Source organism: Martes martes, assembly GCF_963455335.1.
Source record: "Martes martes genome assembly, chromosome: 1".
NCBI classification, from domain to species: Eukaryota; Metazoa; Chordata; class Mammalia; order Carnivora; family Mustelidae; genus Martes; species Martes martes.
Genome location: NC_137888.1, coordinates 151,606,418 through 151,618,680, shown reverse-complemented (window position 1 = coordinate 151,618,680; position 12,263 = coordinate 151,606,418). Strand labels below are relative to the sequence as shown.

At 49.0% G+C, this 12,263-nt stretch overlaps 1 protein-coding gene across 1 annotated transcript in view; it reads right to left on the bottom strand.

Annotated features, from left to right (window-relative positions):
- The window catches only part of DCLK3 (doublecortin like kinase 3), a gene marked incomplete at its 5' end in the record, with an annotated part of 47,548 nt that extends 41,012 nt beyond the window's left edge, over positions 1-6,536 (bottom strand). Inside the window, one exon of the mRNA XM_080813196.1 lies at positions 6,470-6,536. Coding sequence (XP_080669322.1) covers positions 6,470-6,536 — 67 coding nt within the window. The remainder of the gene's footprint in view (positions 1-6,469) is intronic.
- Between the last annotated feature and the right edge of the window lie 5,727 nt (positions 6,537-12,263).

Genomic DNA, 12,263 nt, shown 5'->3' with positions numbered 1-12,263 from the left:
TGGACTGACTTCGGTGTTGGCACCCCACATGGACAGAGCTGGCACCACATGGCAGGTAGGTAGGGGCCTCAAAGGCCAAGCTCAGCAGCTACCATAAGAAGAATTCTTACCCCTAAGAATTCCTTGTGGACTAAGCAGACTTCGTCCATCTCCAACCCTCCAAGCAGGGTGGACACAATGGCAGTGTCCCCGGTCTTATCTGTTCTGCAAGAGAAGCAGCACACAGCACTTCCACCCAGAGTCCAGTGGCCCCATTCAACCCAAAAGGGTCTTGGGTTGGACTCTCCCAAAAGCAGAGCCTGGGTCAGGATTTGAGTTGAGTTGGGAGGTGACCCCAGCAAGTGCTGCAGAACGGCGAAGCAATGAGGCTCTACAGCAGCGTAGGTAAGCTGGTCGCTGCTGTGGACAACCTGGGCTCGGCTCGGAGAGGAACATTTGGGGGGAATTGGTAGAACATGCCCGAGAGTTGTCCCACCAGAGGGGCAAGGTAACTGTGATATTCACCCGCCCATTCTCCTCCCGGAGGGATTGGGGACAGCTCCAGAGGCATTAACTCTCCAGCACTTCTAGCTTTCTCCAAGAATGGGCAAGCCAGTCTCCTACAGCCGGAGAAAGCCCTCAAACGCAGTTGCAGTGGCTTGTAGGGGAACCATAAGAACAGGAACTAAGGCCAGGGCTGACAGCGGATATCTGGGGAGCATGGGCTGTCTGCCACAGATGGAGAGACTCAAGGATTCTGGTTACAGCTGATCTAAAGTTAACACAACATCTGAACTACACAGAACACCAGCTTCACCCAACCCATTCCCAGAAGAGACATTCCAAAAACCAGGCCACTGTGGCCAGGGATATCCACTCCTCCAACCAGCCCTGGTGCCTAACAATGGTTCCCAAAGGTGCCCTGGACTAGCTCGCGGGTGCAGAGCCAGCTCTTAGGAAAAATGCTCCACTAGTCTTGGGGGGAGTCCAAGATGAAAAGACACAGTGCCTGTGCTCTGGTAGCATGTGGTCTCTAGAGATGACAGGTCAGCACTTCCTTACAGACCATTTGTCACCAGTTCCAAAGAGATGCAGCGGGGCATAGGTCCCGTGGAGGACGTCAGAAGCTCTGCCATGAAGGTCATGGCTGTGCCAAGGCCAAGAGATAAGTAGCAGTTGGTTATGAGTGAGAACACACAAATGGAAACCACTTCTGGCACCTTGCTCCTGGGGCTTCCATCAGGCAGATTAGGTTAATAACTCACACAAAGAGGAAACACCAGGTTACATTTTAAATTATTTCCTGCCCACAACTTTAATTCACATAAGATCTCACTCTGGCCACCCCAGTGATTTGTCTTCAGTTTGTGACCTTTTTATTGGTGTGTCTGTTTGGGTGCCCTCGCGTTCTCTGCCCACGGCTTCCCCTGAGGGCAGAGTTTCCAGATTCCTTGTTACATAATTACCCAGAGATCCTCTAACCTGCGCCACACCTGTTCTCTCCTTGGAGATTTTGAGTATCTCTGCCAAAAAAAAAAAAAAAAAAAGAAAGAAAGAAAAGAAAAACAGACTTGGTGCTCTTAAAAACCAAAGCAGATAACCAATCTCATTTTATATGGTCAGACAGCTTCTCTCTCAGAACCATCCACGATTTTCTCAAATACTTTTCATTTTCTCGAAACACGGAGAAGACGCAGAGGATGTGCCTAATCAGGCCGCAGAGAACCTGCTCCAACCGGTCAGGAGTAGCCGGCACAACAGAAAGTCTAACAAAGCCAATCCTATCATCCAAACGAGCACTAACGAAAAGTCCTGGAGAGGAAAAAACAGACACTACAAGACGCTGCCGTTCCTCAGAACTGGGTTCAGGAAAGCTCAAGCTTGTCAGGAAAGACGGGACGATGACTCTGGGTAGCCCAGCTCCAGCCTGGAGTTCTTCTGTGCTTCCTGTGGACACAGGTGGCCCTCACTCTGGTCAGTGGCACCGTCAGTCACCCTGACCCCATGGTGATGAGCCATCTCTGACTCCTCTTCCCTCCCCACACCTCCCCCAGCCAGTCTCCGAATCCTGTGGATTCCACCTCCCAATCTCTCTCAAATCTGGCACCTTCCCTCCATTCCCTTAACTACATACTGCCTCAGTGCCTCCCCTCGGCACGTGGGACCTGAACCCCCACCCCCACTCCCCACCCCACCCCTTCCTCTACCCCACCCCTGTCTCTGGCCCTCCGCTAACCTACCCACGCCTGGGCAAGCAGTATCTCTGAGCCACAAAGCCGGTCATCTGCCTCCTTCATTAAACACTCCAGGGTTTTTTTCCACCTGCTTCTCAAATTCCCGAGGATCCTCAGAAACATTCCAGGGGTTTGCCAGTTCTCTCCAATTATGTTTGTTTAACTTTGTGCTTTCATTTCTGTGTTAATCTTTTTTAAAATTATCCATAGAAAAATCAACAGAAACATAGTCTGGATCATGTGAACAAACATGTTATGCTAAGTGCTACCCGTAGTTTCACAGACTGTTTTTGTGCGTTTATGATATAGTTAGCGACTGGAAATATGTCACAGGCTAATAAGAACATCACAAATCAGACTTAACAGAGAGACCTAATAAGAACCGAGCCATCGGGCAACCCATGTAGCACAACACATAGCACACCAAATTCGCAAGACCTGATCAGCTGTTTTTAGAATCAGAAACAGTGATTTCATTATAGCGAAAATAACTTCGTCCATCACACTAATTTCACCCAGTTCATTTGAATTTCTCGATTTGTGGCTGTGTTGATGTTTTTGCATATATACTTGTTTGGTTTTTATAGTCCTATGCAAGCTCCAAGCAAGTACAGACCTATTTCATGCCACTACATCTTTGAACTGCAATATAATAAAAATAATTCAAGCCGCCACTAGGAATTGACAACATTTTGTTTCCTTTAAAGGAATTCACATATTACTCCCATTTGAGAAACTCTGGCTTTGGGAACTAGGCTTAAGGTCCGTAACAAGGCCTATGTGGGAGAGACAGTGATGTCCTCTGAACTTTCCATTCACACACGCCACCCTGCATCCTTTCCCAGCCCCCTCCCAGGGAGGTCTGACCAATGGGCCGTGGGCACGCGAAGCGGAAATGCATCAGTTCCAGAGCGAGGCACAGAGGAGCCAGAGAGCAACTCTCCCACGATCTCCTCCTGCGCCGGTGACTAGAGAGGTCACATTTTCCAAATGGTGTGACTTCAAGATGGGCAAAGTTCTGGCAACTTGTCCCTCTGCCGACCGGCAGGGACAAAGAGGATAAGGGACAGGTACCCTTGATCGGGTTAAGCTATGAGGATGCTGGAGTTGATCTGTTCCTACAGGAAAGCTTAGCCCATCCTGACAAATACATTCTCAGGGACAGAGCTCGGCCTCCCTGCCCCAACCCTTCTCATAATTCTCATGCTCCCAACAGCTCTTAGTTCAGTGCCTGAACACACGGAGCTGTTTCATTCATCAAACCTGATCTTTGCACATGCTGCTCCTTACTCCTAGAATGCAGCCCAGCATGCGGGGAGAGTAGGCACCATTTGGTTGTCTGGCCAGGAAGAGCTTCCTCCAGGGAGCTGGTCTAAGACACTTGAAGGAAGTTAGATCCATTACCCCTGCCGGGACCAAGTCCCAGCTATGTTCACCCAAGCAACAACCAGACTGCCCAGAGGGCCCAACCCTCCCCATCATCTCTTTAAGCACAGTGCTCCCCAGCCCTAAAAGGGGCCTTTGGCCTAGTACTCAAAGTGTGGTCTCTGAACAAGTAACACTGACAGAACTTAGGACTGGTGAGAAAAGCAGAATCTCAGGGCCCACCCCAGACCTCCTGGATCAGAATCTGCATTTTAGCAAGATTCCCGGATGAGTCATATGCCTGAGAATATTTGAGAAGCACTGGCCCAAGGCACCCAAATAGAATCTCTTCAGCCTAAAAGGTAACTCCAATAATACTACTTTCCATTTGTAGTAATATTTGCTAAGTGCCTTACATCACTAAATCCCCAGAATAATTTGACCATGCCCATTTCACCAATGAGGAAATGGAGGCTCAGAGTGGTTACCCCGCTGAGGATCACACAGCTTTGAAGCTATTTGGAGGCAGTTCCGATGGACTCATGAGCTCCAGCCCACCTCCCATAACTACACACTACAAGGCACCCTGCCGTTTGCAAAATTCTGTAAATGCTTAGCCTTCCAGACCAGCCCAAGAACCTCTGGAGACCTCCTTGTCCCCTCTTACAACCACTAAACTGCTTCTCTCTATGCCATCACTTCCTGCCTACACCACGAGGCCTCGACACACACCAGCGTCCCTGAGAGAATGCCCGTTCTCCCTGGGTACTGATGTTATGGACTTGCTCAAGAAGCGTCTGATGAGTCAATGAAAACACTTCCCCTTTGATCATCAACAACCCTCTGAGGTTGGCTAGACAATTATTATTAAGTAAAGAAAGTTGAAGATACTGACATTCCCAGGGAAGTATAGCGACGTGTCCCCAGGTCACCAAGGAGCCGCAGACCTCTGGGGATGGAACTCCGCTCCCTGATTCTCAGTACAACTGTCTTCTTCCCCGCTTCTCCACTCTCCCTGCATTCCCCTCTCCTGACCTACATTACCAGCCAGTTAACAAAACATCCTTTCCAAAGAACGCCCCCACATATGCATCTTCAAAAGGGGCTCTGCTTTACCATCACAAGGGCCCAATTTAGACGTGAACAAGTCACCAAAGGAAAAGGTGGGAAAGTGTGGCTACCACAGACAATGAGACTAGCACTGAAGCTCCACTGTCCAGCATTTCCCTCTCCAAGTTTTGCCCACAGCCTGGCCACGATAAACTAAGACTTCATCTCCATTTTTCCGAGGGCTTCATGGGGTTCTCATGCGGAGAGTCTCCCTTCTCACACTTTTTTAGCTCACCATCAAAGAACACGGCTCAAACCTAAACGAAGTGAATTACAGAGCATCTTTCCGTCGTTTTCTGCCTCTCTGTTCTTTCTCTAGTGAAGTCTTCTATGGCACCACCCAAAGCGTCCAAATACTAAGCTGAAATGCTTTTCCAAAGTTGGGCTGCTGGACACCCCCAAAACGCCTTTCGTTTTTTACTTTTTTACTTCCCAAGGCCCCTGCTACCTTGCCCCTTAAGGAAAAGCCCAGTGCTTGGCTGGGTTGTGACGGCAATTGTCAACTCAACACCAGCCCACCAAAACACCTCTCCAAGCAGTAACCCACACTGCCCTCGCAGTTCCTAACACAGTCACCGAAGCACAGGACCACCTAATGCCAAGACGCTGGGTGAAACACAGTGATGGCAGCTGGGCCAGCTTCAATTTGACCACTGTCCTCTTGGACAAAACACAGAGTAAAGGAAGGAGATGGAATCCACGAGGAGAGGTGAGGTGATGGAATGACTAACATTGGCGATGAATAACAACTGAGTTCCCTCCACAACTTCTACTCACCGCCCCCACTCCACCCAGCAGGCGAATCCGCTGAGAAGGTGTCCCCAGTCGCCTCTGTGCAGCCCTGCCTCGGTCTTCTCTCCACCCCCCAGCACCTCGCTCCCAGAGCCAGACGTAGAAGGCAGTGTAAATAAGGTCTTAGATTTGAAATTCAGTGATGGGAGATTTCACAAACTCATTTTTTTCCCTGTTAATTCCAAATGCTTTGCCCATAGCCTTTATCCTGATGGTCTTTAGTTCTTCTGTGTGTTTCTTTACCTAGTTCTAAGGTGTTCCCTTTCTTTCTTTCTTTCTTTTTTTAAAAGATTTTACTTATTTGACAGAGATCACAAGTAGGCAGAGAGGCAGGCAGAGAGAGAAAGGGAAGCAGGCTCCATGCTGAGCAGAGAGCCCGATGTAGAGCTCGATCCCAGGACCCTGAGATCATGACCTGAGCCGAAGGCAGAGGCTTTAACCCACTGAGCCACCCAGGCGCCCCTAAGGTGTTCCCTTTCTTTTAGCTCAGTCGGATAGCTCGGGAGACCTGGGTTCGAATCCCAGCTCTACCGCTCCCAAGCCATATGACCTCGGGCAAGTCAAGAGCTCTGGGCACAGCTGTCGTTCCACCTTCCTTACAGGCTGTGAAAAGGATGGAAGGTGGTCAAGTCCAGGCAAGGCGCTTGGCACACTGAGATGCTCAGTAAATGTCAGCTACCTGCCGGGTGCATGCACTCTTCCGCAGCCCCACGGCACCTCGAACGATGCCCACGCGTTTCCCGGGAAGGCCCCTCTGGCTGGCAACCGAGAGGAAATCAGCTGCGGACGGCGTTATGCCCCTACCCCCCGCCCCCAGAAAGCGAGTTCCAGCGGGTGTAGGTGTGCGCGCGGACACACACACGCACACACACACACACACACACACAGCGCTTGGGGAACCCCAGCGGGTCCGGCACGGCGGCCCCACCCCGCATGGAGCGGGGTCTCTATGTCCCGGACCCGCTGGGGCCCGGGCGCGGGATACTTACCCGGAGGGGGCGGCGCGGGCCGGGCCGGGGGCGGCGGCGGGCGCGGAGTGGGCGCGGCGGCTGGCATAGCCAGGCGGCGGGCTCGGGCGCCCGGGGCGCGGCGATGGCAGCGAGGTGCCGCGGCTCGACGGCCGAGCTGGAGCGGGGAGGCGGGGCGCGACCGAGTAGCCGCCCGACAGAGCCCGCCGGCGCCCGCCCTCACTCCTCTCCCTCCCGCCGCCCGCCCCGCGCCGCGCCCGGCGACAGCCACCGGGAACGTCTCCGGGGGCGCCGGGCTTAGCAACCGCGCGGCGCCGCAGCCTCGCTCCCCGCGCTGGCCCAGCGTGCGCGCCGCACTGGGCCCTGGAGGCGGGGCGGGGCGGGGCGGAGAGGGCGGGGTACTGGCGCCCACACCCCTACTCCGCCCGCTAGTGCCGGGAGGTGGCCCTCGGAGACCCCTGGACGGCCCAGCCTTCCCGCACTCTTTCCCCGCCCTGCGCGCCCTGGAGCCAGGCGGGATCCTGCTTTGAACGTGAGCCTCGCCCACGTTATCTGTAGGTGGCAAACCAAAGGCAGCCTCAGGAACCCCACAGCCCTTGCGCCTCCTGGCAGCTCCGAGTCCAGACTTTCCGCACCAGTCCCTCCATCCCACCCCATTCCCACTACTCTAGCACGCTGACCCCAGGTCCCTCAGCCACCTACATCCTGTTGCCCGCGAGATTCAGAGACGTGCTCACACTCTGACCACACCAGTGGCTTCTAAGGCACAGGCTTCAAAACAGCCCTCAGCCTCATGTTTTTCTGGTACCATCTAAAGATTGTTCAGTACCCCTTTCATTGTTGTACCCCTTCCAAGCACCACCAGCCCAATCCCCCTATTTTCAGATTTCCTTGCAATCATGGTCCCAGGCCCAGGCGACCTATATCCTCAAGCACCGGCTCCCAGGCCCCTCCTGGGAGAGATGGTGAATGCAAGGGACCACCACACACACACCACACACACCTCTCCACGTGGCCACTGACAAGATTACAGAAGTGGTCTTGCTTTTGCCCTGATCCGTCAGGTCACAGAGCGACCTTGTCCAATGTTGATGTTCTGTGAAATCTTTGGGGTTCAACAGAACACTGAGGCTGAGCTGAGAGCACTAGGCCGGGTCCCAGATATCAGCATCTGTCTGTCTTTCTCACGTAGAACAAGTCTGAAAGAAGGCTGTTCTTGCCTCTCAGGGATGACCTCAGGACCAGATATCATTCCAGGCTTCTAAATGCCCACCTTCAACAGATTCCTTTTTCTCCTCAGACTCAGGAGACCCTGTTGCCTCAGGGTCAGAGAATGGCTGCAACAGCCCCATAAAGCTATTGTGTGAAAAAGAAACCTCTGCTCTGGCTGGCGTAATGACCAGACAACCCAAAGCGATCATAGTGGACCACAGTCAGCTATCCACTCCACCAATAGTGACCAAAATGACAAGTGACCTGCCTCCAAATCACTCACCATCTAGTAAGAGGAGGCAGATAATGAAATAATCGAGTATGGTTATAAATGGTATGGAGAAAAAGGAAGTAAGGAAAGGGGGAAAGTGGTTATTTTAAGTTGGGTAGTCAGGAAAGACCTCACTGACAAGGTGACATTTCAGCAAAAGCTTAAAGGAGAGCCTCTTTGGAAATTTCTCTTAGAGGTAAGTGCCTTTCAGCTACTTAAATACTTTCTTTTTAGAAGCCTTTAACAGCCACTCCTCCTGGCCCCATCATTTATATTTTAGAAGTAAATAAAACTGAAACTGAGTTTGTGAAAAACTAACTTGTGGAAGAGAACTTGGATGATTCATGTTTTCCTTTTTGCCAAAGCAAAGTCCATCAGTGTTTAATTACTGGTTAGATAATCATTTATATTTTAATTAGATACAAATGAACACCTTAACTGAAGTTACCAGATTACTTTGCAACAATGAGGGGCAAATATGATGCATCTTGTTGAACACTGTGGAAGACATCACTGGTTGCCTGAATACTTCTTCCTCTTTCTAACCTAGAAATAGACCCTAGTGTTTAGCTGACCACCCTGCGGCCTGGAAGAAAAAAAGAATACATTTCCTGGGCTCCCCGGCAATCAGGAATGGTCATATGGAAAGCTTCTGGCCAATTAAATAGAATAGGTTGGGTTGCGTGGGAGTTTCAGATAGGCTCCTTAAAGACAGATGTGATTAATAGGTACATATGTTCCTTTGTCCCTCTCAACCTCCTTCTGTTGTCCAGAATTTCACACATAATGTCTGTGGTTGGTTTAATTATTATTTTCAATTCTTCACCCCATCCCTTAATAGAATCAGACAACCCACCCTTTAAGGTACATGGAATGTACTTCCCAAGCCTTGATATTTTTTTTTAACTTTTTAGAAAAGGCTTTATTCTTTTAGTGTAGTTTGGTTTCTTAGCAAAATGGAGGGTAGGTACAGAGATTTTTAGACTTGACCATTTTTCTGACTTTGGCCCATGAGATGTTATCAGACATAATGGGAACAGAGGCTTGGAATATATTCCTGTGATTTGCTTTAACCATTGTATGCTTCTGCCCACAGCCCAAATAGCTGCTGGTCCAAGCAAAATGTCAAGAAACATGTAGCAGAACTAAACTTGGACCTGCTGCTGAATTCAGCCAACCTGCAGACTAAAGCAGAGCTACCCCCTCCAGACTTGCAGACCTAAGAGTGAGACAAAGGGCAGGTTTGTTTCTCAGCATTATGGCGAAAGCTAGCATACATGATGGTTGATGATGGCTGGAGCTTCAGCAGTCATCTTGGGTCATGTGGTCAGTCACCTTGAAGATGGAAGCCAAGCCCTAAGAATTACAGAGTAGAAAAAAATAGAACCCTGAGTCCCTAACAACATCATGGATCTATCATACCATGCTTCAATTACCGACTTTGGACTTTCCTTTTAAGAGAGAGTGAACCCTTGTATGTTTAAGTCACCATAGTCAGAGTCCATTGTTACTAGCTCCTAAGTGATGATTTGTATCAATTCACTCAAAGATGAAATCACTTTATTTTCATATTAAGAGAAACATTGATCGCATACATTTGCAATCATTTATGTCAAATAGAAGACAGAAAGATCCCTCATGCTTACAGTGAACCACTTAACTAGCAACTCATTGAGCATAGCTGAAGACAATGGAGTAATACTCGTAGGTCTAGTCAAGGTATCAGAGCTATTCTGTTTGCAGGTGATCCAAATTCATCCATTAGCTCAAGATGGCAGGGAGCACAGGATAGTTTAAGGCTATCTGAAGAAATCTCATGAACATCCAAAAGCAGATTGGCTACCACCTCGTGACCTAACTCTCAAATATCTCCTGCATGTGATGCATCTGAGACTCTGATTTCTCTAGGAAGGAATATACTAAGCCCAGCTTATTTATTCTGACAAGGGCACTTATACTGCATCAGCTGCTTTGAGGGTAGGTGTCCATCCCTGGCCCAAATAGCCATGGCTCTGTGGAAAAGCAGCTAGAGGGAGTGGAATGGAAATAAAGCCTGGGGGGATGGGGGTGTACACGGTATAGGGATGAGGGCCTTTCAGAAGCTGTGCCTAAGATATCCTAAGCCTAGAGGGGAAGCTGCTGATGGCAGGGAAATCGACTGACATATCCAGGACACCAGGTAGGCTTTGTTGAGGAAAGAACTAGAAAATTTCCAGGAGGTCAATCCCAGGTAGGATACCACTGCCAGAGAAACTTGCAGGAAAGACCTAGATAAAGGGATAATGAAGCTTCTCAAAAGAAATTGCTCTACTTCCCAGCATTACCCAGGATGATTCCAGATTGAGATCGAGGAAAAGGAGAAAAATTCAGCGTCTTAACACACACGACTATTTCAACAAATCTGCAATGTGCTTTCTCCAGTGACACTTTACATGTCTCCTCACCATGTGGATAGGGCGTTTTAGACACCTCCCCACCCCCAGCTGTCACAGCACCTCTCCTTTCCTCTCTAGATCCCTAGAGAGATTACTATACCTTCCTCATCTCCACTCCCTCCCTTCTGCCCAGCTCCTCAGACCTGCTGGGATGGAACTTGTTTCCTATCTTTCTGCCTTGCTGCTTTAACTGCACTGTTAACGATCTTATCTGTCCAATTCGGTGAGCACCGCATGACACAGTCCTTGTTTTATTTCCTCGCACTGCAGCATGTGATCAGTCTTGAAACTCTCTCCTCTCCTGGCTTCAACGGTAACCGTCACTCTTCATTCTACCCACCTTCTCAAAGCAAACATTTTTACTGCTTTGTGGCTCTCTCTTCCTCCACTCAGACCTTAAATTGTTCTGTCTTACGGCTTTGCTCTTGGCTTTGATAGACTCACTGACCTGGCTGACCTTATTCAATGCCTTAGTGCTAACTTCAGACCAGTTTCATCTCCCCTCTCCCAAGAACAGCTCAGTAGCCTACTAGACAGCTCCTCAGAGGCCTCTCTTAGGCACCTCTCACAGTTTATCCAAAACAGAACTCATCATCCATTCTCCCAGATTCTGTTCCTCCTACTAGATTCTTGGTCTCATTCAATTCAGTTGTCCAAGCCATAAACCCAGGAATGAATGTCAACTCCATTTCCAGGCACCAAACTCTGTCCTCTCCCCAACGCCTCCTCCCTGCCAAACTGCCGTCGTCTTGTTCACACTCTGATTATATCCCAACCAGCACCCCAAGCACCTCCTTCCTTGCACTGCTATATCCTTTCCATACTTAACACCCAGCCTTATTGGACTGAAGGAAATCTTTCTCAGTATTGTTCTATATGTTATGTAATTTCTCCACTAAAAATCTGCCAATGAAAATAATTAAAATCTGTTCTGAGAGTTAAATTTTAAACCCCTTAGAATGGTCTTCAAGGTTCTTCAACCTCTAGTCTTGTCTACCTATCAACCATCATCTCCCGCCATTCCCCCATGGATACTGTGGGCTTCAGCTAGCACACATTCCTTGCTTTGTCTCAGCTGCCCCTGAGCATCCCTTACTCCAGCATCACCTCCCCCCAGTAAGTAAACTGCCAAGCCATGATTCAAGCCCTAACTAGTCCGTACTCACTACCAGCAGAAAGATAAGAAAGTAGGGTGTTTGAAGTCATTGCAGCATGGCCAATCTGATCTCTCCCCAGTGCTGACAACCGACCCAGTCACTGGCACATTCCATTCAGTCAGCTATTCTTACCTACCTGAAATCAGCCCAAATGCTTCCATCTGGCTTGAAAGACTTGTCAGGCTTGGCCTGAGTCCACACCAGTGACAGGTTTTAAAAGGGAAGAAGTCAAAACTACTGCCTAAGATAAAATACAGTGTTTCAGGTGGATGTCCTTCACGCCTGTAATCTCTCTTCTCACTCTAGTTCAGATAACTTTGTGTCAGCTGTGTGTAGACATGACTGAAGGAATACATCTAAAATGTTACCACTTTTTCTGGATACAAGCCCCTGTTAAAATTGCCACTGGAGCCTTCCTGATGCCCAAGAATATGGCACTCACTGCTGTAAAAGTAAGACGTGGATCATTGTTTCTGTATTCTAGCAATGAAAACAAACCCATTTTCAAAACTACTAATCAATGTTCAAATGTGGAATAGTAACAAATGGAAAGTTGAAAACATTCTCAAGTCCTTAGAGTAGAGCAGTAGTTTCAGGGCAAGTTTTCAAGTCTCAGAGGGTATTACATGAATTTTGAAATAAGCAACGTTTCTCAAAACATTGGGCCTATAATTAGATACAATAGCTAGAAAACTGAACTGGGCTTAAGTCTGAGAAAGCTAAACTTTAATAAAAATATA